This window comes from Vidua chalybeata, chromosome 24, assembly GCF_026979565.1.
Source record: "Vidua chalybeata isolate OUT-0048 chromosome 24, bVidCha1 merged haplotype, whole genome shotgun sequence".
Lineage (NCBI taxonomy): Eukaryota > Metazoa > Chordata > Aves > Passeriformes > Viduidae > Vidua > Vidua chalybeata.
The window spans coordinates 3,928,610-3,952,364 of NC_071553.1; the positions used below are offsets into that span (position 1 = coordinate 3,928,610).

At 53.6% G+C, this 23,755-nt stretch overlaps 2 protein-coding genes across 2 annotated transcripts in view; one reads left to right on the plus strand and one right to left on the minus strand.

The window, feature by feature from the left end:
* The first annotated feature begins 2,518 nt into the window (after positions 1-2,518).
* TMEM81 (transmembrane protein 81) lies at positions 2,519-4,501 on the plus strand. Its single transcript, XM_053964020.1, has 2 exons — positions 2,519-2,621; positions 3,061-4,501. Exon 2 carries the CDS (start codon positions 3,213-3,215, stop codon positions 4,494-4,496), a length of 1,284 nt encoding a protein of 427 aa, XP_053819995.1. The 5' UTR covers positions 2,519-2,621; positions 3,061-3,212; the 3' UTR covers positions 4,497-4,501.
* A 4,290-nt stretch (positions 4,502-8,791) lies between these two features.
* CNTN2 (contactin 2) overlaps positions 8,792-23,755 on the minus strand; it is a 35,782-nt gene continuing 20,818 nt past the window's right edge. The window contains exons 14-34 of the mRNA XM_053963713.1: positions 22,301-22,365; positions 21,399-21,574; positions 21,016-21,111; positions 20,593-20,802; positions 19,901-20,000; positions 19,590-19,708; positions 18,103-18,239; positions 17,488-17,617; positions 16,483-16,633; positions 16,086-16,213; positions 15,600-15,775; positions 14,591-14,711; positions 14,119-14,277; positions 13,852-14,001; positions 13,270-13,340; positions 12,235-12,469; positions 11,386-11,501; positions 10,874-11,060; positions 10,575-10,687; positions 10,321-10,489; positions 8,792-9,159 (exon numbers count right to left, since the gene is read on the minus strand). Coding sequence (XP_053819688.1) covers positions 9,050-9,159; positions 10,321-10,489; positions 10,575-10,687; positions 10,874-11,060; positions 11,386-11,501; positions 12,235-12,469; positions 13,270-13,340; positions 13,852-14,001; positions 14,119-14,277; positions 14,591-14,711; positions 15,600-15,775; positions 16,086-16,213; positions 16,483-16,633; positions 17,488-17,617; positions 18,103-18,239; positions 19,590-19,708; positions 19,901-20,000; positions 20,593-20,802; positions 21,016-21,111; positions 21,399-21,574; positions 22,301-22,365 — 2,919 coding nt within the window. The 3' untranslated portion in view covers positions 8,792-9,049. The remainder of the gene's footprint in view (positions 9,160-10,320; positions 10,490-10,574; positions 10,688-10,873; positions 11,061-11,385; positions 11,502-12,234; positions 12,470-13,269; positions 13,341-13,851; positions 14,002-14,118; positions 14,278-14,590; positions 14,712-15,599; positions 15,776-16,085; positions 16,214-16,482; positions 16,634-17,487; positions 17,618-18,102; positions 18,240-19,589; positions 19,709-19,900; positions 20,001-20,592; positions 20,803-21,015; positions 21,112-21,398; positions 21,575-22,300; positions 22,366-23,755) is intronic.

Consider the following 23,755-nt stretch of genomic DNA (forward strand, 5'->3'; position numbering starts at 1 on the left):
AAGCTCTGCTGGAGTTCCCTCCTGTCCTTTCCAGTTTTGTTCCTTCTCTTCCCTGGGAAATTCTCCTCCAGGGATATCCAGGCTCCTCCTTGATAAATGAAAACCAATTTTTTCCTCTGAACTGAAGCAGAACTTTTCCAAAGGGTTTCTGTTTTTCCCACTTGTGGGTTAAATTGGAAGCTGGCAGCTCATTCCCAGCTTTTATTCCTTCAGGATTTCCTGCAGGAATGGGAATGGCACTTTCCCCCTCCAGCACCTCTTATCCTGAGCAAAGGAAATTTCATTCCTAAATCCCTTTTTTTTTCCCCAGACTTTGGAGTTTCCCTGCTCTCGGTGTTCCCCGGGTGGAATTATTGGGATTACCAGGAGCTATTTCAATTTCCTGGGTGGAAATTTAAGGGAAGGGAGTTGGAAAGTGACAGCAGCCAGAAGTGTGCAGGTATAAAATGAGGAGAGAGAAAACATACGGAAATCAGAGGTTCTGAAATTTTCCAAAACTTGATGTTTTCATTCCCAGCTTTGGGGACATTTGGGGGAATTTATGACCACAAGTGTAAAATTCTTTTTTTTTTTTTTTTTTTTTTTTGGGCCTGACCCCCCAAATTAAAAATGCCCAGGCCGAGGTTCTGCAGGTGGGGTTAAAGCCTTGGATCCCCCCAAACTCAGCTTTCCCTCTGTACAGTGTAAATGCCTTTGTTTATTCCCATCCTTCTTTTATTTCCTGCTTTATTCCCATCTTTATTGTATTTCCCAGTTCATTCCCATCCTTATTTTGTTTCCTGGTTTCTTTCCATCCTTCTTTAATTTCCTCCTTTATTCCCATCCTTATTTCCTGGTCTGTTCCCATCTTTATTTTATTTCCTGATTATTTCCATCCCTATTTTATTTCCTATTTTATTCCCATCCTTATTTTATTTCCCATTTTATTCCCATCCTTATTTTATTTCCTGCTTTGTTCTCATTTTCTTTCCTGGTTATTCCCATCCTTATTTTATTTCCTGCCTTATTCCCATCTCTATTTTCTTTCTCACTTTGTTCCCAGCTTTATCTGCTTTGTTCCCATCCTTATTTTATTTTCTTTCCTGTTTTATTCCAATCCTTATTTTATTTTCTTTCCTGGTTATTCCCATCCTTATTTTATTTTCTTTCCTGCTTTGTTCCCATCCTTATTTTATTTTATTTCCTGCTTATTCCCATCCTTATTTTATTTCCTGGTTATTCCCATTTTTATTTTATTTCCCTATTTTTTTTCCCATCCTTATTTTATTTTCTTTCCTGCTTTGTTCCCATCCTTATTTTCTTTCCTGCCTTATTCCCATCTCTATTTTCTTTCTCACTTTGTTCCCATCCTTATTGTATTTTCTGCTTTGTTCCCATCCTTATTTTATTTTCTTTCCTGTTTTATTCCAATCCTTACTTTATTTTCTTTCCTGGTTATTCCCATCCTTATTTTATTTTATTTCCTGCTTTGTCCCCAACCTTATTTTCTTTCCTGCTTTATTCCCATCCTTATTTTATTTCCTGGTTATTCCCATTTTTATTTTATTTCCCTATTTTTTTTTTCCCATCCTTATTTTATTCCCTGGTTTTGTACAATATCCAGTCAGCTCCTGCAGCGGTGGTGGTTCTGTGTTTGTAAATAAAGAGGTACCTTCCATTTCCTACAATCCACAGGTAAATCTTGGCTTTTCCATGGAAAAGTTGGGCGTTTCTGTCGTGCTGGAATTTGGGAATCTTTCAAACACGCCGCGTTTGGGGTTTTTAGGGCATTTTTTTGTTGGTTTTAGTGAAGGGAGAGGAGTAAACCTGGAGTAAAACCAAACCCGGAGTGCCCAGAGAATGGAATTCCCGGAGAATCCGTGGCTGGACGGGTTTGGAGCATCCTGGGATGGGGGAACGGGTGGGATTTGAGGTCCCTTCCCACCCAGAGCGGTCTGGAATTCCCAGATCCCTGAGGGATCCTCGGAGCCGGGCTGGGAAAGGGGAGCTGGACACGGAGCTGAGAGGGGAGAGCAGCTCCCGGGGGGATTGGGGTTGGAAAATCCTCCTGACTCCTGGGAATTCTTCAGTTCGGTTTAAGGAGTGTGAGGAGGGGAAGTAGATCCGAATTTGGGGTTGTGGAGGAACTCGGCAAACCCAAATCCCTGTGGGAATCCAGGGATGCCCATCAGGAGACTGATTATGGGATGCCTTTTCCATAAAATTGTCAAAAACCATGGAGAACGTGATTCCATAGAACTGTGGGGAGCTCCTCCATCAAAAAAAACCTGGATTTTCCAGGGAAGAACGTTTCAGCAGTGCATTATTTTTTGGGGGGGATGCTTGAGCACCGCATGGATCCCACCGGAATCTTCCGAGCGTTTTCCTGGGATGGCAGCGTGGGAACGATTCCTGTGGCTCCTTCCAAGGCTGGGAATTTTACCCAGAGCTTCCAGAGCCCTCAGGATTTGCTGGACCTTCCCTGAGGGTTCTTCCTTGGAATGTTTGGGGCTGTTGTGCCCCGGCTGTGACGTCAGAGCTGCTCCCATGGGAACAGCTCCAGGGCCTGGTGTGGACACGGAGTGAGCGGAGCCAAACCAGCTCAGACCAGCCTGGATTCCCATGGATCAGCCCCAGTAGAGGTTGGAATGTTGGGCTTGGATTTGGGGAATGCTCCGGAGTGGAATGTGTTTGTATAAGTGAGGATTGGACAGGGCCTCCATGAGGAATTGGGATTTTGGGATTTCCTCACACTCCGCAGCGTTATTTGGGAGATTCCGGCAGTAATTCCTGCTGGAAATTCAGAGTTTGGTGGGAAAATGAAACTGGAGCCGCTCCTTTTCCAGTGGAAATCCATCCACAATAAAATCCATCTGAAATAATGTGGGAAGTCTTACAGAGAGGAGAGAATTTCACTCTGAAATTGCCGAACACACCCAAAACTGATGGAATTTGGGCAGGGTTTGGTTGGATCCAAGGGATCAGAACATCCTCCTGTCCTGTTCAAAGAACATTCCCGATGGAATTCCTGGAATTCCCACCCTGCTGGATCCAGTAATGTCTTGCTGTGTCTTTTTTTAGTTGTGCCTCCAGCTCCGCATCCGGGAGGATTTTCCCAGGTGGAAGGATTAGATCTGGTGGGATGTCAGAGACATCCTGAAGAACCTGGAAGATCCATGGAATGATTCCGGGCGGTTCGGAGTGCTGAACCCAGACACAAAAACACCTGGGAGATGGAGCAGAGCCCCATCATGGTGATCCTGCTGTGCGCCCTGTGCGTTCCAGCGGCGCTTCCTTTGGGATCGGGAATGGAGCTTCCCTTGGGATTGGGATCAGAGCTTCCCTCGGGAGCAGGATTGGAGCTTCCCTCAGGATCGGGATCTGAGCTTCCCTTGGAACTGGGCTCGGAGCTTCCCTTGGAACCAGGCTCGGAGCTTTCCTTGGAACCAGGCTCGGAGCTTTCCTCGGAACCGCGATCGGGATCAGAGCTTCCCTCAGGAGCGGGATCAGAGGTTCCCTCAGGATTGGGATTGGAGCCACCCTTGGAACCGGGCTCAGAGCTTTCCTCGGAACCGGGATCTGAGCTTCCCTCAGAACCAGCATCGGGATCTGAGCTTCCCTCAGAACCAGGATCGGGATCTGAGCTTCCCTCAGAACCAGGATCGGGATCTGAGCTTCCCTCAGAACCAGCATCGGGATCTGAGCTTCCCTCAGAACCAGCATCGGGATCTGAGCCTCCCTCGGAACCGGGCTCGGAGCTTCCCTCAGAACCAGGATCAGGCTCGGCTCTTCCCCCGGGAGCGGAGCTCATCCCGCTGGGGCTGAAGGCCATGGTGGTGGTGAACTCCACGCCCTGCAGCGTCACCTGCGGGCTGGGCGTGAGGCAGGAGCGGCTGTGCGAGGTCAGCCCGGCCGGGGAGCGCCGCAACTGCTCCCTGGTGCGCTCGCGCTGCCTCAGCGAGTGGATCTGCGGCCTCCGGCACCTCAGCGTTCCCGAGGGAAAGCCCTTCCAGCTCACCTGCCTCTCCCCGGACGCCGCCAGCCTGGAGGGACCCAATTTCGGCTACACCTGGAGGTTCGCCCGGGGGCTCATCACCACCAACGACCTCCTGTTCCATCCCTTCCGCAATCCCAGCCCTTCCCTGAGCTTCTCGCCGGCGCTGGAGTCGCATTCCGGGACCTACCGCTGCGACGTGCAGGTGCTGAGCTCCTTCCAGCTCGTCAAGAGGATCTACTTCGGCCTCAGGGTGATCCCCAGGGATCTGGTGGATCTCGACTTCCAGAAATCCCTGACTTGGGAGCAGCAGCTGGCGGCCAACGGGGAGGAGCCGCCGGGAAACGCCACGGGCCCCACGGAGCCGGAGCAGCGGTGGAATTTTTGGGAGAAGCAGTGGTTTTATGAGGTCGTGCTGGGAGCTGGGAGTGGGGTGATCGTGGGGATCTTCTTCAGCCTCGGGCTCTGCTGCCTGGGCAGGATTTGCAGGAAAAGAGCAGCACAAGAAATGAACGGAGATTGACGCAATTCCCTGTCTTGGGCTCTTTGTTAGGATCAGGAATTCAGGGTGGGAATCTTGGGATCGTCCATTTTTGGATTTTGGTGATCCTCCCCTTCCAACTCAGGACATCCCATGGATCCCATGACTATTTAATGGGATATCTAGAATTTATTTTTAACAGACACAGTTTATTATTGAATATTTTCAGCCATTTTGGAGCCTGGATTAGGAATTCAGGATGGGATTCTTGGGCTCATCCACAGTTGGATTTTCCAACTTCCCTTCTCAGGACATCCCATGGATCCCATAACTATTTAATGGGATATCTAGAATTTATTTTTAACAGACACAGTTTATTACTGAATATTTTTGGCCATTTTGGAGCCTGGATTAGGAATTCAGGGTGGGATTCTTGGGCTCATCCACAGTTGGATTTTGGTGATCCTCCCCTTCCAACTCAGGACATTCCATGGATCCCATGGAACTTAATGGAATATTTATAATTTCTTTTCAATGGACACAACTTACTGTTGAGTCTTTTCGGCCACTTTGGGGCCTGGAAAGTCAGGACAGGGCTGGAGAACCTGTGCTGGAATTCCAGCAGGTGCTTCCAGTGGAATTCTGGAATGATCCAGCTGGGATTTGCAGCACCCTGAGCCACAGCAAACAGCTCCCAGCTCCTCTAAAGGGTCTTTGCTTTACCTCGAGGTCTTTGGGGTTTTTTTAATTTAACTTCCCATCCTTATTCCTGTCAAATTTCCTCGGATTTCCTTAAATTTCTCCTGCCTTTCCAAGAATTCTGGGGGGACGGAGCTGCCCCAGGTCAGGGGTGAGAGGAATGAGGTCATTTTGTCGTTTCCCTCTGATCCCAGGTCTGCTCCCAGCTGTGGGGACGAAGGATGCCCCACTTCCCTCTGGAAGTTCATTCCCTTCCATGACATCCTGGAAAAAGCATTTTCTGGGATATTCCTGGGTCGTGCAGGGCAGGGAGCACCGGGAGGCAGGAGATGAGGGCTGGGGCTGTTTGATCCTCCCAGAGCTGAGCTCATCCCTAAAATCCCTACGGGAACAGCTCAGTGGGGTTGGGATCGTCTGTTTTTTCCCTGCTGATTAATGAGGATAAACCATTGGATAATTCCAATGAGGAATTCTGCAGGGAGTGGAATCCATGGAGGGACTTACAAAATACCCTTTCTTTTTTTCCAATTTTCTTTCCTATTTGCTGTTTGTTCCCTTTTTCCCTGCGAGCTACAGGGACACCCAAATCCAGGTTAAAATTTGAAATTTTCCCGAGTTTTTCCTTTTACCAGAACGACACAAAAATGCTTTGATATCGAAAAACATGGGTATGGAGGGAAATAATTTTATTTATTCGAATGAAAACCAAACCAGGCACTACCCAGAGCTGATTCCCAGCGGGTTTTTTTCACCTCCTGAACACGGAAAAATCGGGAATGACCCATCACAGCGGGCTGGGAGTTAATGGTCCAGAGCTGCCCCATCTGCAGGAGCCTCTCTGCTCTTTGTCATGGAAATTTCCGTGTCTTGGGCCCAGCTGGGATTCCCAAATCCAGCGGGATGAAAGCTCCGGCTCTGCTGGGGAAGTCGGAGCGGGAGCCAAAAATCTCCTTCATCTTTGGATTGTGGGGTTTTGTAATTTCTGAGGGGAGCCAGGTGCTCAGAGCAGGGAAAACGAATCCATAATTGGAGTTTTTATTTGGAGACCGAGGGCTGGGATGGCCACTGGGGTCCAGCTGTCACAAAGGGCCTTTAATGGGGTTTTTTTGGGGGGTACTCTTTGATTTTTTTGAAGGGATATCAAGGATTGGGGGTTATTTATCATAACAGGGGAAAGAAGGGAGAAGGAAGGAAAAGGGAATAGCACAGGTTGGAGCTCAGTGCAAGTAGGGAAGTAAAAACCCTTGGAAGAGCATCCCCATCCCTCCTTTTTTCCCCTCTCTCCCTGCAAAATCATCTTTTCTTAATCACTGCCCCTAAATTCACACCATAAACGGCAGAAATTTAGGGAAAAAATGTCTCTCTCTGCTCTGAATTGGTGCCTGAACTCCTTTTTCCCAATTTTTCACCATCACCTGGAGGTGAGGATGGCACAGACTCCATGGAAACCCTGGACTCCATGGAAACCCCAGGAACTCTGAACTCCATGGGAATCCTGGACTTTCTGGGAATTCTGTCTGCTCGCCATTCCGTGGTCCTGAGCTTTAGGAAGCAATCAGGGCAGATCCAGGGAGCAGAGGGGCTGTGAAGAAATCCCTGGGATCTCCTCAGGCTTCCCTCAGCCAAGGAACGTTGGTGTCACTCATTGGGTGGCAGCAAAAACAACCCCATAAATCGATTTTGGGGCTTCCTGGCTCCTCCATCCTCTGCTCCTGGAGCTGTTACCCCATTCCCTGATCCACTGGGATAGAATTCCTGTTCCCACCTTTCCCTCTGGCTGCTGATGTCCCTGCAGGGTGACCAGTGCTGTCCCTGCAGAGTGACCAGTGCTGTCCCTACAGGGTGACCAGTGCTGTCCCTGCAGAGTGACCAATGGTGTCCCTGCAGAGTGACCAATGGTGTCCCTGCAGAGTGACCAGTGGTGTCCTTACAGAGTGACCAGTGGTGTCCCTGCAGAGTCACCAGTGCTGTCCTTACAGAGTGACCAGTGGTGTCCCTGCAGAGTGACCAGTGGTGTCCTTGCAGAGTGACCAGTGCTGTCCCTGCAGAGTGACCAGTGCTGTCCTTACAGAGTGACCAGTGGTGTCCTTGCAGAGTGACCAGTGCTGTCCCTGCAGCTCCTGGGGACAGGGCAGGAGCTGCCCCAGCACAGCTGAGCCCGGAGCTCCGGGATCTTTGGGATCAGCAGAGGCTGGAGCTGGGCAGGGCTCCTTCCCTCTCTCCATCCTTCATCCTTCCCTCTCTCCATCCTTCATCCTTCCCTCTCTCCATCCTTCCTTCATCCCTCCCTCTCTCCACCCTCCCTCCAAATCCCCTGAATTCCACTCCTCTCCCTGGCTCTGCACACCTTTAACCCCTGGGCTGTATTTTAGGAAGCTCACAGAGGTTTTTAAGGAGGATTCCAAGCCTTTTCCTCCCGTTGGTGGCCCTGGCAGGGCTTTAAGTGTAGATTTTTGTCGTTTCCCAAGGTCCGAATGCCGGATCCGCAGGTGCAGATCCTTCCCCGTGCCTCTCCCAAGCCTGGATTAACGGAATGGCAGAAGGGGCTGCCCAAAACAGGGCTTAACAAAGCCTGAGCTGCCCTGTCTGGAGAGGGATTTCCCTGCCACCACCTGGGCTAAAAAGGGCGAGGAATTGGCATTTAAAGGGAAAACTGCACCTCAGGGCCCAGCCAGGGAATTCCAGGGTCGGGATTGCCCAGGCTGGCACGGTTTTCTCTGGGATTGAGGAATCACAGCCAGGGAAAAGTCCCTAAAACCCCCCTTGGGATGGAACCAGCAGCAACACCAACCAATTCTCGTTAACTTTGGTCAACTGCTTTACTGGGAGACAGAGATTTCAACAGGCAACATCGATTCCCAGCCAGTCCTGTGAGTGCTCAGCTCAGCATTCCTGCTTTTCCCAGCCTCTGGAGCAGAGGGGGCTCCCCCGGCAGCCGTCGGAGCTGGAATCCAGAGCCTCTTCCTGGCTGGATCTCAGCCTTTGCAGTCCCAATCCGAGCCTGGAATTTTGGCTGGATGAATTCTCAGTGCAGGGAGATGAATCCGAGTCCAAATTTTCCTTGTTGTCCCCGTGGTGGCTTCCTGGAGTCTCCCGTTCCTGTTTTAATTTTGTCATTTTCTAAAATTCCTTCTTTAAGCCCCTCTGAAATTGGATTTACTGACACCTCCATTTTTAGGCAGAGGTGCCCGAATTAGGGATTCTGGGAAAGGATCCCCTTCTCCCAAAGAGGCAAACAGGGTGACAAATCCCCAAAAAGCACATGGGATATGGGAAAACACGGAATTTGCACCTCACAGCTGAGACAAGCACCAGGCTGGGGCTGCAAGTGAACACCAGAGTAGTAAAAAAAGCTTTTCAGGCTGGGGCAGAGCTTGACCCTCCTGTGGATTTGTCTCCTTGGGCTGGTTCCTGCAGGGTTTTTCTCTTTTTTTTTTTGTGGGAAAAAGGATCAATCCCATCCCACAAAGGCTCCGAGCTGGCTGTGGTGGGATGGGTGTGGAACATGCTGGTCCCTGAACTCCTCAGTCCCCGTCCCCCCATGGAATTCACTGTACAGAGTTTAAAAAAAAAGTCAAATTTAGCAGTCTGGTTATCTCATACATGGCTTCAGTAAGGCAGAAAACCTATGGATACAGTGAGGGCGGGGGCAGCTGGCTGCAGAATTCCCGGAGAATTCTTCATTTTCCTCGTTTTCCTTAAAAAACATTTAATCGGTTAAAGACCCATGTCTTGTATGAAAGCTTTTCTTCCTCCAAACAAACAAAAAAAAAAAAGCTCTTTTTAATTCCTTCCTCCCTTCCAACCGCGTGGTGCAATCCTCTCCCCGAGGTGGGATTTGTGTCATTCCCATGGGATTGGGAGGAGCCGTGTCCGGAGCCGCGTCCGGGGCGCGCTCAGAGCTCCAGGGAGCTGACCAGGGCCACCAGCAGCAGGGAGTTGGTGGTGACGACCACGACGTGTGGCGCTGGCCTCGTCCCTGAGTCCTCCACCATCATGCTCGTCCCTGGGAAAACACGGAATAGGGATGGGGCTGTGGGGTGGCACGGACACCCCGGGGATCTTGAGGGAGGTTTTGTGGGGTTTTTGGTGTGTTTGGCGCTGGTAGAACTCCTGGGAATGCTGGGAACGGGAATTTGGGCGCTGGGAATTCGCCCCTGGATTTAGGGAGTTCACTGGAGCTGCGGCCCCACAGAGCTGGGATTTCACTCTTAGTGGAAGACTTGAATCGTTTTTAGCTCTTAAAACGATTTCTGGGAAGTTGGGTGTTGTGGGGTCTCGAGGCTGCAAATCCTAAAGTTGGGTCAGGCTGGACTGAGCTTGGGAAGAGGAGTGGGGAGAAGGAGAGTCAGGAATTCCTATGAGTGAACAGCACAAGGGAACCAAGGGCTGATTCCAGGAAAAAAACAATTCCAGAAAGGACCAATTCCAGAGTCTCAGCCTAAAACACTGCGGGAGGATGTTCTCCTGTGGCCCTGGAAGGGAGAGTGGGATTTTAAACCACAATTTACTGGGATCATGCTGAGGCCTCCTGCTGGGAAGGGGTGGACGGGAGGTGTCCGGTGGGTGAGCTCCAGGGTCTTGGAGAACCTTGGAAAGGGGAATTTGGTCATGGAGAGGGTGTGGTCAGGGAGTGGGTGTGGCCAGAGGAGTGGGTGTGGTCAGGGTATCACATGGATGGGTGTGGTCAGTGGAGTGGGTGTGTCTAGTGGAGTGGGTGTGGTCAGAGGGGCAGCTGTGGCCAGAGGAGTGCATTGGTGGGTGTGGTCAGTGGAATGGGTGTGGTCAGTGGACCACACCTGGATGGGTGTGGTCAGATGAATGGGTGTGGTCAGTTGAGTGGGTGTGGTTGGAGAAGCACATGGATGGGTGTGGTCAGTGGAGTGGGTGTGCCCAGTGGAGTGGGTGTGGCCAGAGGGGCACATGGATGGGTGTGGTCAGAGGGGTGGGTGGGGCCAGAGGGGCACATGGATGGGTGTGGTCAGAGGGGTGGGTGGGGCCAGAGGGGCACATGGATGGGTGTGGTCAGAGGGGTGGGTGGGGCCAGAGGGGCACATGGATGGGTGTGGTCAGAGGGGTGGGTGGGGCCAGAGGGGCACATGGATGGGTGTGGTCAGAGGGGTGGGTGGGGCCAGAGGGGCGGGTGTGGCCGGAGGAGCACGGGTACCGCTGTTCCGGAGGATGTGAACTTCTGCCGGGGTCCCGTCCCCGCCGGGCCCGGTCACCCGGATCTGGACGAAGGCGTGAGTGAAATCCTCAGGGATGGGGATGTCGATCTGGCTCTTGCTGGCCAGGTACAGGGTGGGGGCCGAGTGGGAATCCTGCCTGTAGAGCATCTGTGGGAAGAGGGAATGCTGAGCTCCTGTTCCCTGTGAGTTCCTTGGATCACCTCCAGGAGAAGCCCAGCCACGCTGGCCGTACCTTGTACCCCGTCACCGCCGACTCGTCTGCCTTGGCCACCACGGGGTCCCACTTGATGCTGACTGTGGAGCCAGAAAAAGTCCAGGAGATGTTCCCAGGTGGCCTTTTTGGTGCTGAGGGATGCGAAACCAGACAGGAATTGGGTAAATGAGGGAGGAGAAGGCTGTGCTGGTCCCAGCCATCCCCTGAGCTGTCACCGCTGTGGGGCGTCGAGAGGACATCAAACAAGAGCACCACGATCAAAGTCAGGGTGATTTTGGGGGATCCTGTGGAAAGCAGAGGGGTCAGGGCTCACTCACGAGGTCTCGTGGTGGTGACGTTGGTGGCGGGGCTGGGGGGGCCGGTCCCTGCCCGGTTGTAGGCTCGCACTGACACGTGGTAGTCGGTGTTGGGGTGCAGGCCGGTGACGTGAGCCGATGTCACCAACCCCGCTGTCCTCACTCTGTCAGCCGCCTCCTCCTTGTCCCCGTCCTTCCAGTACCGGATCTGCATGGAATGGGTTTAGGAAGAAGAGATCTGCAAATCCCAGGTCAGCCCACCCCGAAGGGCCTTTGGGTGTTTGTTTCCGTGTACTTTGCTTTGTGCGTGCCCAGGAATGAGGCCACGGCCTCCCGGGAAAGGCAGGCAGGGAAAATGGGATGATTCCCTTTAATCTCTCCTGAGAGAGCGGTGCCAGCCCCATTAGAACCACGTGGTGAGAATTATCCCCCACCTCTGGAATCAAAACATTATTTCCTTTCACCTCACATAACCCGGGGGAATTTTCCTTGCTGGGCTCTCGGGGTCTCCCATTCCCATTGGAATCTCCTACCTCGTATCCCAAAAGCACTCCGGTCACTTCTCCCTGCTCCACGGGCTCCCAGGACACATCCATCTCTGAGGACAGGACCGACTTGGCAATGACCCTGTAAGGAGCTGCTTTGGGTTCTGAAAAACAGGAATAAAATCCTTTTCCTGACTTTGGGCCCCGTTGGGAACAAAAGGTTTTCCCGCAGCATCATCCCTGGCAGGCAGCTGCTGTTGTGTTACGGAGCGAGGGGAAGGGATTTAGAGACTTAGGAGGACAAGGAGGGCCACAGCTGTGAGCTCTGGGATCCGTGTCTGCCCCGAGGCTGTGGGGCAGCTCTGGGCTCAGGGAATCGTCACGCTGAGGGTTTGGAGGAGTAGAGGAGCCAAAGGAACGTCCGAGCTCCCGGACGGACACGGATCTGCAGGGGTCTGGCTGAGGAAAGGCTGGACAAAACGGCGAATTCCGAGTCTGTGCATGGATTGTGGAATGGTTTGGGTGGAAGGGACCTTAAGGCTCATCCAGTGCCACCCCTGCCATGGGCAGGGACACCTTCCACTGTCCCAGGCTGCTCCAGGCCCTGTCCAACCTGACCTTGGACACTTCCAGGGATCCAGGGGCAGCTACAACTTCTCTGGGAATTCTATCCCAGCCCCTCCCCACCCTCCCAGGGAAAAATTCCATCCCAATCTCCCATCCATCCCTGCCCTCTGGCAGTGGGAAGCCATTCCCTGTGTCCTGTCCCTCCATGCCTTGCCCCCAGTCCCTCTCCAGCTCTCCTGGAGCCCCTTTAGGCACCGGAAGGGGCTCTGAGCTCTCCCTGGAGCCTCCTCCTCTCCAGGTGAGCACCCCCAGCTCTCCCGCTGCTTTTACCTTCCTCTGCCGAGTACACGATGGCCGTGAGGCTCTCGGGGCCCTCCCCTTTCCTGTTGTAGGCCTTGATCTTCACCTCGAAGGGGGTGTAGGGCGCGATGCTCTCGTTGCGGTACACGAAGTGCAGCGACTCCGCGTGCGGCACCCGCGCCCTCAGCCAGGCCTGGCTGCCCTTCCTCCGGAAGGACACGATGTACCCAAAGCCGTCCCCGTTCTGGTAGTCCCGCAGCGTCGGCTGGGAAGAGAGAGAGAGAGAGCCTTGGTCTGTCCAAACTGGGCTTTGGCTCACCCAAACTGGGACAGCGGTGCTGATTTCCCGAAGGAAATGTGCGCTTGGTCCATCCAAACCAGCCCTTGGCTCAACCCCGTGTCCAAAGGTGTTGTAAAGCCCGAACCAAGGGGGACTGGGACGGTGTCCAAAGTGGGATGGTGGCGCTGATTTCCTGAAGGAAATGTGTGCTTGTTCCATCCAAACCAGCCCTTGGCTCAACCCCATGTCCAAACTGGGATCTTGGCACTGATTTCCTGAAGGAAACGTGCTCTTGGTCTGTCCAAACCAGCCCTTGGCTCAACCCCGTGTTTTTTACCAGTCATTTTACTGGTTTTGCGTTACAGCTTGTAATTAGTCTTTGTACAGAGAACTCTCTGGTCACTTTGTTCCAGCTTTGGAATTTTCTGTCTTTGCTTTAAAGTTTAAAGGGCCTCTCTTATCTCTTTGGCTTGGAAATTTGCATTCTTTCTCTTCGGCTGAGGTAGGTTTTACAAGCGCAGTAGAAACTGTATTTTACCTATGCTAGCAAGTTACTAATAATTTAAAGTAGCACATTTCACTTAAATCTAAATAGATTTTCACCTTGTAAAATGTACCTTGTAAAATACCCTGTTTCGTGCCGATTTCCCAAAGGAAATGCGCGCTTATTCCATCCAAACCAGCCCTTGGCTCAACCCCGTGTCCAAACAGGCATGGCAGAGCTGATTTCCCCCCAAAAAATGCCACGTGGTCCCACCTTGGTGCTTTCCCTGTTCCCAACTCACCGTCCAGGTGATGATGAGCTCGTTGGGAGCCCCTCCGCCGCCGCCGAGCCCGGACGGTGCCACCGTCGGTGCTGTGAGGTCCCCCCAAAAAAATCAGAGTTTGGGTTAAGGAGGTGGGAGCGATGGAGAGGAGCACAAACACGGCGTGACACCGGTGACACCGGATGGGACAGCTCCCAGAAAAGGACTGGGCTCTGTGGAACTCCAGCTTGTGCCTGACCAGGTGATTTAGGGGCATGGGACAAGGATTTGGTGTCCGAGGGGACAAGGATGGAGCTCAAAAGCGGGGATGTGGAGGGAGTTTTATTGGGAAGAAGCTGGTTTGCATTTGGTGGATTGGGTGCGGTTCTCCTGCTGTTCTCCCATCCTTTCTGTCCAAGCCGCTGGACATGGAATGAACATTCCCAGCTGGATGTAGTGCTGGCAAGTGCAGCTCTAACCCTGCTCATTTTTGACACAGAAATGGGCAAAAAGATGGAAAATCCTCTGGTGGCCTCAGCTCTGGGAGCTCTCCAGGAGATGATTCATCCCTTGGGACCATCCTGGGCAGGGACGGGGACCTGGGCTTGTCTCCACACCCACCTGCTTCCTTGGTGCGGATTTTGCTGGAGGGCAGACTGGGCTCCCCAATTCCCAGGATGTTGCTGGCCAGGACCCGGAACTCGTAATCCATCCACGGGATGAGGTTCACCACCTGCGCTGTCTCCGCGTTGCCCTCGATGTTTACGGGATCTGTAAAATCCAATAGCAGTGGAGGGGAAGGAATAGGGCGACGAGCAGCATGGAGCCAGGACTGGCTGGTGGCCGGTGGCCTCGGCGTGTCACCGGTGCCACCGTGGGGACACTCACTGGTGCGCATCTGCTTCCATTGGCTGGACAGGAGGGTCCGGGCCTCGATGAGGTACCTGGCGATGGGGCTGTGGTTGTCGAAGCCACGGCTCCAGCTCAGCTGGACGCTGGTGTCACCGATGTCCCTCACCACCACCCCCCCGGGTGGGCCTGGAGGTCCTGGAGGGATGGGAAATGTGTCTCTGACATGGAAGATCTGGAGGTTTATCACCCTGTGCATTGTGCAAGTCCTAAATTCACATTGGGCCTTTCTTTTCTGCAAGCTGGGAAGCCTCACTGAGAGCTTTAGCTCCTAAGCCTGATTGGAAAAGACCTCTGAGATGATCAAACCCAAGTTTTAGGTCAAAATAAAACCCACTGGGCCATATCACGGAGTTATTTGGTGTGAGGTGGTCACAGAGCAGCTGATGGCACGGGCCATGTCATTGCTCTGGGTTTGCCAGGAGCAGGGAATGTTCCCACAGGGAATTACCTCTGACGGTGAGCGTGGCTGACTCGGACGCGCTGTCCACCACGGTCTGGGCCGTGCAGGTGTAACGCCCCGAGTGCCGCAGCTGCGCGTTGGAGATGCTGAGGTCCCCGATGGCCTCCTTCTGCAGGGCAACCAGAGAACACGGTGGGGACAGCACCAGAAGGTGACTGGTCATTAGTCAGAATTCAGTGTGGGCTGGGTTGTGGTGAAGGTGGAGAGGAGGGAGATGGGAAAAGATCCCACCGTGGGTGATGGAGCTGGATGGATCCAGGATGGATCCAGTGCTGCCAAGGCCGAGGCTGTGCTGGGTCTGTTTGGCTTGGGATGGTGATCAAAGAGTGATCAATGAGTGAACACTGAGTCATCAATGAGTGATCAACGAGTAATCAATGAGTGAACATTGAGTGACCATTGAATGATCAATGAGAGATATTTGAGTGATCAATGAGTGATCAATGAGTAATCAATGAGTGACCATTGAGTGACCAGTGAGTGACCATTAAGTGAACAATGAGTGAACATTGAGTGACCATTGAATGATCAATGAGAGATAATTGAGAAATCACTGTTTGATCATTGAATGATCACTAAGTGATCATTCAGTGACCATTGAGGGATCACTGATTGATCATTGAGTGATCATTGAGTGGTTATTGAGTGATCAATGAGTGGTCATTGAGTGATCGTTGAGGGATCACTGAGTGATCTCTGCCTGCCTTTATCCACAGGCCTTTCCCTTTCTCCTCCAGTTTAGGAGGGGAGTGATCATGGAATCATGGAATGGTTTGAACTGGGAAGGATCTTAAAGCCCATCCCATTCCACCCCAGCCATGGCCAGGGACACCTTCCACTGTCCCAGGCTGCTCCAAGCCCCGTCCAACATGGCCTTGGACACTTCCAGGGATGTGGAATTCACAACCACTGTGGGCAAAGTGACGGAGCACGCAAACAACGAGCATGGAATTAATTTGCCACCCTTTGGATGGGCCGGAATTCCCTCTGGACTCACTGCGCTGGCTCGCCGGTAGTGCCCCTCGGACTTGTCAAAGTCGATGGGGAAATCATCCAGGGACCAGGTGAAGGTGAGGTCCATGGTGGGGTCGTGGGACGCGTGGCACTGCAGGGTGAGGTTCTCACCCACGTTGATGTCGGCGCTCGATGGTGCCAGCGTGATCTTGGTGGCATCTGCGGGCAACGAGCGGGAAGGGTCGTTAGCAGCCAACGTCCCCGTCCCAGGATCCAAACCATCCCTTCCAGCTCCTCATCCCGCTCCAACAGCTGGAGCTTCACAGGAGGAAGAGGAAGGATTAGGAAATGGAAACGCTTTCCTCAAGGGCCGTTTGTTGGTGGGTCAGGCAGAAGTTTTGCTGCTCCACCTGAAATCACTTTGATTCCCTGATTACTCTGTTTTTTGGGAGTATAAGGAGAGGAGAAACATCACATCATTCATTCTTAGCTGTTCCTTGCTTGATTGACCCCAAGTGAACATCCCTACCTCGGACAGAGAGGATTCCAGTGCTGTTGGCTTTGCCCATGAAGTTCTCAGCAAAGCAGGTGTATTTTCCCTCGTCGGATTTGCTGATGTTTTGCAGGATCAGGGTCCCGTCCGCTGTAATCGTCACCCTGCAAAGGAAGAGGAGCCACACAAAAGAATGTTAAAAGATCCGCTCCTGCTGGACATCTGGGAATTTCCACTGATTTTGGAGAAACCGGGGACAAAATCAGGCAGAAAATATCATGTAGGAGTTTGCTAGAGAAGAAATTAGAGGGCTAATAAAATTCAGGGATGCGGCAGCACATTTGGATCATCGAGTCCAGTCTTCTGGTGAAAAAAAAAAAAAAAAAAAATTTTAGCTACATTTTCTAGGTGGAAGCTGACTCTGTGCTGCTACCTGCTGCTGTTGACCAGGAGTTCTGTCCCTTTGGTCCAGAGCACGGTGGCTTTTGGTGCTGCTCGTGGTTGGCACGGGATGATGACCTTCCCGCTCCGGGCTGCCGGGATCAGGCGCTTCACCGGGTTTAGTCTAAAATCTGGAGCTAAGGCTACAGGGATAAAAAAAGAGGATTAAGGCACGATTAGAAACGCTGCCCTGGGGGGAATTTCAGCACCGTGCGAGTGGGAATGGATTTGTTGTTGGATGGCTCGGTAAGAGAAGCGAGGCAGAGCCTGGAGAGCGGGAGAAGGGAGGAATTCCTCGGCTGCCGGGTGGATCCTGATGCCTGCCAGGCAGGAATTATGTGGCACACGAGTGGGACGGAGCGATGGGAATGACCCTAACAAGTGCAAGGTCTTTGAGAGACACAACAACAGCTGCTTTGGAACATGTCGAGGATAATCTCTTCAATATCCTGACCAACGCAGACATCCAGCTTGCCTGAAACTCCTCCTGGAACTGCAGATGGAATCGGGATTTACCTGTTGGCCTCGCTGTGTTAATGCTGAGCAGTTGGTGCTCAGGGCCTTTAATTTATCTTTGGCATCTCCACGAGGAGATGAACTTTTGGACTAATATGGAACAAGTTCGGCAGCAGTCCAGCTCCAGTCATCAAACCAGGTGGAATGGAGGCTGAACTCTTTTTTTTGGACCTCTTTCCTCCAAAAGAGAGGAATTTGTAGTGGAAGAGAGGTCTTAGTGCTGCTGCTGGGTGTCCTGTCCACTTCCTGTGGCTAAACGGAGTTTTTTGTCCACTTTCACACAGAATTTATACAGGATTTAGAATTTCAAGGCTTGCACAGTGTCTTGTTGAGCTAGAAACTATTTCAATGGTGAGCAAAGCAGTTTTTGCCTGCTCTTATCTCACTGTGACATCACAGTGTCAGGATCACATCAGGATATTAGGAAGAGATTTTTTCAGTGTCCCATTGGAACCCAGAGCTCTGGGAAAGGAGGAATTACCTTGCACTGTTAATTCAGCACTTGCATAAACTGTGCCATGCTTGTTCTCAGCCACACACTGATACATGCCAGAGTCCTCCAGGACTAGCTTGGAAAATCTCAGCTCTCCACCGCTCACTTCGATGCGGTTCTGTGCAAACAAGAGGATGAACCCATTAGATGAGAAAAACAAAACAAAACAAAAAAAAATGGAACTCAGTCCTCAGCTGGGTCAGGGTTGAGTTTCGTCACAGACTCCTCGGGGTGGCCTGGTTTTCCACGGGGGAAAACGCAGGATTTGTTTTTATGTCTGTGCGGTCACTCCCCCGTGTCGCCGTGCTCTGTTTGCCGAGACACCTGAGCAGCAAGGTGCAGGTGACACCAGGACACCAGGACAGGCACGAGGCTCTGTTTGTCCTCCCTGCTGGCCGGCTGTGAGTCCCTGCAGCTGCACGAAGCAATGGCTGGGATGGCAGCGCCAGGAGAGGCGATTTGGGGATGGTGCCGTCGCTTCGCAGCCCGATGGGGGCACATGGAGGAGGGGATGCGGGGTGAGAACCAGGGCGGGGATGCAGGAGCGAGGCAGGAGGAGGGGCTGGGGCTGGAGGAGCGGGATCAGAGCTGGCTGGGGGGTACCTGGGATGTCAGGGGCTGCCCATCCCGCAGCCACCGCACCGTGGGCCGGGGCTTGCCCGAGGCCACGCAGCTCCAGCGCAGGTCGGACCCGATGTCGGCCTCCGTGTCCGAGATCACGTCCAGCCATTCGGGCTGGGCTGCAGGGGACAAGAGAGAGAGGGCAGAGCCAAGGAGCTCAGCTGAGAGGTGGCAGTGCCAGGCTGGCAGAAGGACGTCCCTGTGCCAGCGCTGCCAGCACAGGCGTTGGCACAGCGGGATCTGCCTCGGGAGCAGCCCCGGCCTTTTGTGCAGTGAGAGGCACGGCCGGCTCCTGCTGTGCTCTAGGGCGGAATCCAGGTCTGAGGAATTGGTTTCTCTTCTTAAGGGTAAATTCAACCATTCCTGAACCATCAAATCATGGAATGGTTTGGGTTGGAAAGAAGCTTCAAGATCCTCCAGTGCCCCCCTGCCATGGGCAGCAACACCTTCCACCATCCCGGGTTGCTCCAAGTCCTGTCCAACCTGGCCTGGAACACTTCCAGGGATAGGGAAGCCACAGCCCCTGTGCCACCATCCCCATCCACCCTGTGCCAGGGCCTCACCACTCTGACAGTAAACAATTTCTTCCTGATATCTCCTCTGAACCATCCCTCTCTCAGCTTCGGGCCATTCCTGAACTTCAGGAAAAGCTGGAATCAGGATGAGACAACCAGGTTAAGTTTTTTAGCTTGACTAGATCTGCTCAACAGCTCAGAGCATTACCCCTGGTGGAAGCTCCTCAGGCTTGGAGAGGATCTTGAGCGCGAGCCAGGTTTGATTTTAATCGCTCTCCTTCCTTCCCTGGTTCCCTGATGTTTGCTGTGATGATTTCAGAGCCCGTTAAGATCCCTCTCTCTCTCTCCCCCTTGTCACAGCCCAAATGTGCCCACCGAGGAAAGGTTTCCCCGATCCCTGCAGCTCTTGGGCTTTGCAACTCCTTTAATTAGGGCTGGTAAGAGGCAGGATTAGAGGGGGTGGTTTTAGTCCCAGAGCCTCAGACCATTGCCTGGGGCACCTTGGTGTGCTCTGGGAAGTTAAAATGTGTTCCCTGGGTGAAGGACACGTGTAAGTGTTTTGGACACATTGTTTTGGGTGAAGGACACATGTTTGGATGTTTTTTTTTTGGATGGACACATGTTTGTGTCCCCGTGGAAGAAGGACACGTGTTGGATGTGTTCCGTGGGTGAAGGACACGTGTTTGGATGAAGGACATGTTTTTGGATGTGTCCTCTTGGATAAGGGACACGTTTGGATGTGTCCCCTTGGATAAGGGACGTGTTTGGATGTGTGTGTCCTCTTGGATAAGGGACGGTTTGGATGTGTCCCCTTGGATAAGGGACGTGTGTGTCCCCTTGGATAAGGGACGTTTGGATGGTCCCCTTGGATAAGGGATGCTTGGATGACGTTGGATCCGTGGATGATGATGCGGCCCTGGTGGGTGTCCCTCCCTTTGGCGTTTTCCGCCTCACACTCGTACGTCCCCTCATCCTCAAATCCAGCGTGCTGGATCTGCAGCAGGGGCTCACTGCCGATCCACTTGGAGGACTGAGGCCCATCCAGCTTCCTCCACTTGATCCGGGGCACGGGGCTGCGGAAAAGCCGATCTGGTGAATCCGGGCTGAGCTCAGTCCCCGCGTGGCCACCCCGGTCCTGTCCCACCGGGCCTTGGTTTTGGCCAGGCCCTCCCTTTTCCCGTTTCCTTCCATCTCCGGTCTTCCACTGGAGGTTTGGAAGTTCTGCTGTTCCCTCCCCATCCCGATCCACGTGGAGCTGCACTCACTTTCCAAAGGCGAAGCACTCCAGGGTCACCACCTGCCCGGTCAGAGCGTAGGTGTCCGCAGGGAACCTGGCCTTGATGCTGGGCGGGAACTGCCTGGCATCTGCCACAGGGAAAACACCGCTCAGGGGACCTGGGTGACACCGAAATGCCACCCAGGGGGTCTCAAAGGGCAGAGAGACCCATGAGGTGACTTCCCAACCCTTTGTGTGTTTGGGTGAGGGGACAGAGGTTCCATTTTCTTTTTCAGACAGCTCTTGCTGAAGTGTCTAAAAATCTCTTTTATAACATCTCAGGGCTCTGCAATTCCCGAGAATCCCAGAATCCTGGAATGGTTTGGGTTGGAAGGCCCTTAAAGCCCATCCAGTCCCACCCGTGCCATGGACAGGGACACTTTGCACTATCCCAGGTTGCTCCAATCCGTGTCCATCCAGGCCTTCCTCCTGTTTAATTCCCTTTTCCCTGTTCCAGAATTATCCTTTAAAAATAAAGAAACCCCATGGATGGAGTGGAAACACGGAATCTTGGAGAGAGAGCTGCTTCCCTCCCACCCCAGCCCATCCATGTTTTTGAAGCTCTTAAGAGAGGCTGGAGGTTGATTTGGGTGCTGCGGGGCCCAAATGCTTTGCGGGGTTTGTTAATTCGGATTTTTCCCATAAGAATTGGCGTTTCTGGGACAATCCAGGAGCACTGACCCTCTGCAGCCAGGCTGAGGCGGGAGAACTTGCTGAAGACACTCTTGGTGATGAAGTCGATGTGGCTCGTGGCAAAGCAGGAGTAGTTGCCCAGGTCCGAGGCCTCCGTCTTGGCAATGTAAAGGTTGCCCGTGGTCTGGGAGATGAAACGTCTCCCGTCGGCCGGGATGAAATTGGGGAACTCATTCAGGAGCCACCGGTAGGATAAACCTGGGGGAAAAAGGAAAGGAATAAACTGGACAGGTTTGTCCTCCCAGCTGGGATGGACCCAGTGGGATTCCAGGCTGGAATTGGCCCTTGCACGGACACTCCCAAGTCCTGCCTCTGCTTTGTTGCGTTACAAACTCTGAATTAACCCCAAATTTACTTCCATGAAATTCCCAGAAAATGTGGGAACCCCGTGCTCTGCCGTGTCCCACTTACCTGGGTAGTGGGGCGGGGGGCTGCACGTGAACATCACCCCCCAACCCTCAGTGATCTTCACGGGGTCCCGCTCTTCCGCCGAGAATTCCTGCAAAACTGAACACAGGCAGAGTGAAACCTGGACAGAAAAATACAGCTGGAGGAACCCCTGCGCTTTCTCTGCCCCTCCTCGGGTGGGTTTGTGCAGAGGGAGACCCAAAAATGTCATTAGCTTTTTCCATAATACTCCAAATTATCCAAACTCTCCAAATCTCTGTGGAAGAGAGTTTTCTCCACGGGGTGATGTGTTGGAGAGATTCTCTCCAGCCTTTTCCCAGGCAGGCTCGGTTTAAGCCCAGCCTAACTGGGGTTGTGTTTAATTTACCTGGCCGTGCCAAACTTACAGCCAAAGCGGAGCGAGGCTTCCCTGCTCACCACGGTGCCCCTGGAATTGGATGCCACGCACTGGTAGGAGCCGGAATCCTTGGCTTTCACGGGGTTGCTGATCACCAAATCCCCGGCCACCAGCCTGTAGCGGGAATCCGGCTCCAGCTTCAGCTCCGTGCCGTTCATCTTCCACCTGCCAGGAGAAACGGAGAGGGACAGGGATAAATGCCCACGGCCACGCTCATGGGGCTGGGCCTGGTGCATTTCCAGCTGGAGTGGATTTGGATCTGAGCTGTGCCCCGGGAGGGGTGGAACATCCCAGAATCCTGGGATCACTGAAGCTGGAAAATCCCTGTGGGATCATTGAGTCCAGGCTGTGCCCGATCCCCACCCTGAGCACTCAGTGCCACCTCCAGGTGCCACCTCCAGGGATGGGCACTCCAAACCCCCCTGGGCAGCCCCTTCCAGCCCTTTCCATGAGGAAATTCCTGCTGGTGTCCCCCTGAGCCTCCCCAGCACAGCCCGAGGCCGTTCCCTCTCCTCCTGTCCCTGTTCCCTGGGATAAGATCCCAAATCCCCCCTGGCTGTCCCCTCCTGGCAGGGAGTTGTCCAGAGCCAGAAATTCCCCTGAGCCTCCTTTTCTCCAGGCTGAGCCCCTTCCCAGCTCCCTCAGGACTCTCCAAACCCTTCCCAGCTCCCTCAGGACTCTCCAAACCCTTCCCAGCTCCCTCAGGACTCTCCAGACCCTTCCCAGCTCCCTCAGGACTCTCCAAACCCTTTCCCAGCTCCCTCAGCTCCTCACAGGAGAAGGAATCTCATTCCCAAGTCAACAATTTTCCATGGGTAGAAGTGGAGGGGAGGAAGCAGAATTCTGGATGTTTCTCTCCCGCTCCAGGTGCAGAGGGAGCCCCGAGCTCACCTGTAGGTGGCGGGAGGATTGGCCCGTGCTCGGCAGGCCAGGGTGACCTTTTCTTCTGCCGAGCCCTCAGGGAAGAGGGTGGGACGGCTGCTCCTCGAACACCGGCCCGTAGCTCCTCATGCCGCTCTGGGCTTGGCACCAAACTGCGGGAGAGGGGAAAACCTGCTCAGCTCCGCTCGGCTTTTCCTAAAAAAAAACCCCCCTCCTTTTCAGTTTTGTAGGGCGTCCCCAGCAGCGAGGAGGAGAGAAGGAGCAATGTGACAACCGCACCCCATCTGTCAGCACAGCCCGGGCCTGGCTGTGGGAACACAGCTGCCTCTCCCGCCGAGCATCCCGCACCATTCCCGCCCTTCCAGAGGGACCAGCGGCCCTGGGGACTCGTGGAGGAAGGAGTAGGGACCTCCTGGGGCACCACAAGTGGAGCTGGGAATGTCCCCTTGTCCCTGAGGTTCCTCCTCTGCCTGCGCAGACTTTGCCTGGTTCATTCTTCCAAAATCCTCTCCCAGGGGGAGGGAGGAGAGGGGAGAACCAGGATCTTTACGGCTCTGGACACACCTGGCAGGTCCCCCCTGTCCCTGCAGCTCCACCGGCTCCTGGCACCTCAAACCAGTTGGTTGCTTGTGTGGAAACCAGAGCAAACCAGTAGACACCAGTGCAAACCAGTACAAACCACTCTGCTCCGTGGCTGGGATGAGCCTGAAGCTGCTTTTGGGGTGTTCAGACTCCAGAATTGTCTCTGGTTTTGAGAACGGGGAGGAACAAGAGGGACAAAGGCCCCACCTGCCTGATCCACACCACGCCTGGGCCACCCTTTGGGGACAATGTGCCACCGGGAAGTGCCAGCTGCCTTCGTGTGTCAGAATTCCAAATTCCAGCAGATCCCTCTCACACAGGGGAATCCCAGAACCCCAGGCCGGTTTGGGTGGAAAAACCTTAAAGCTCATCCCGTTCCACCCCTGCTTGAGCTGGGACAGCTCCCACAGCCCGGGGTGTTCACTGGAAGGGACACTGCGAGCCAGAGCCAGGCAGAATCCGCCTGGAAATCTCTTTCTTGCAGGAACAGCCGGTGGGATAATTGCCAGCACGTCTGTCCTGGCCGTCCCCGTCCCCCCTGGAGACGCCTGGCCCTTATCAGGGAAGGAGCCACCAGCATGATAAGCTCCGAGCTGCTTCCCCGGCTCCGGGATCCTTCCTGCTCTGTAATGAATTAATGAGCGTCTCCAACCCGCTGTGCCAACGCCAATCTGTCTCCTTCCCCCCCTGCCCAGCGGGGCCGCTCCTAAATGAAGCGATTCCCGAGGCGGGATGTTTATGGAGGAGTCACTTCCAGCCGGGAACGGCCTGGGGATCAGCGGGGGCAGCCCTTGACCTGCAGCTCCCGGGGTTCGCCTCGCGTTCCGGCTGCTCCGGGAGGAGGCTGGGAAGGGATGGATGGGGAGGGATGGGGTGGGAGAG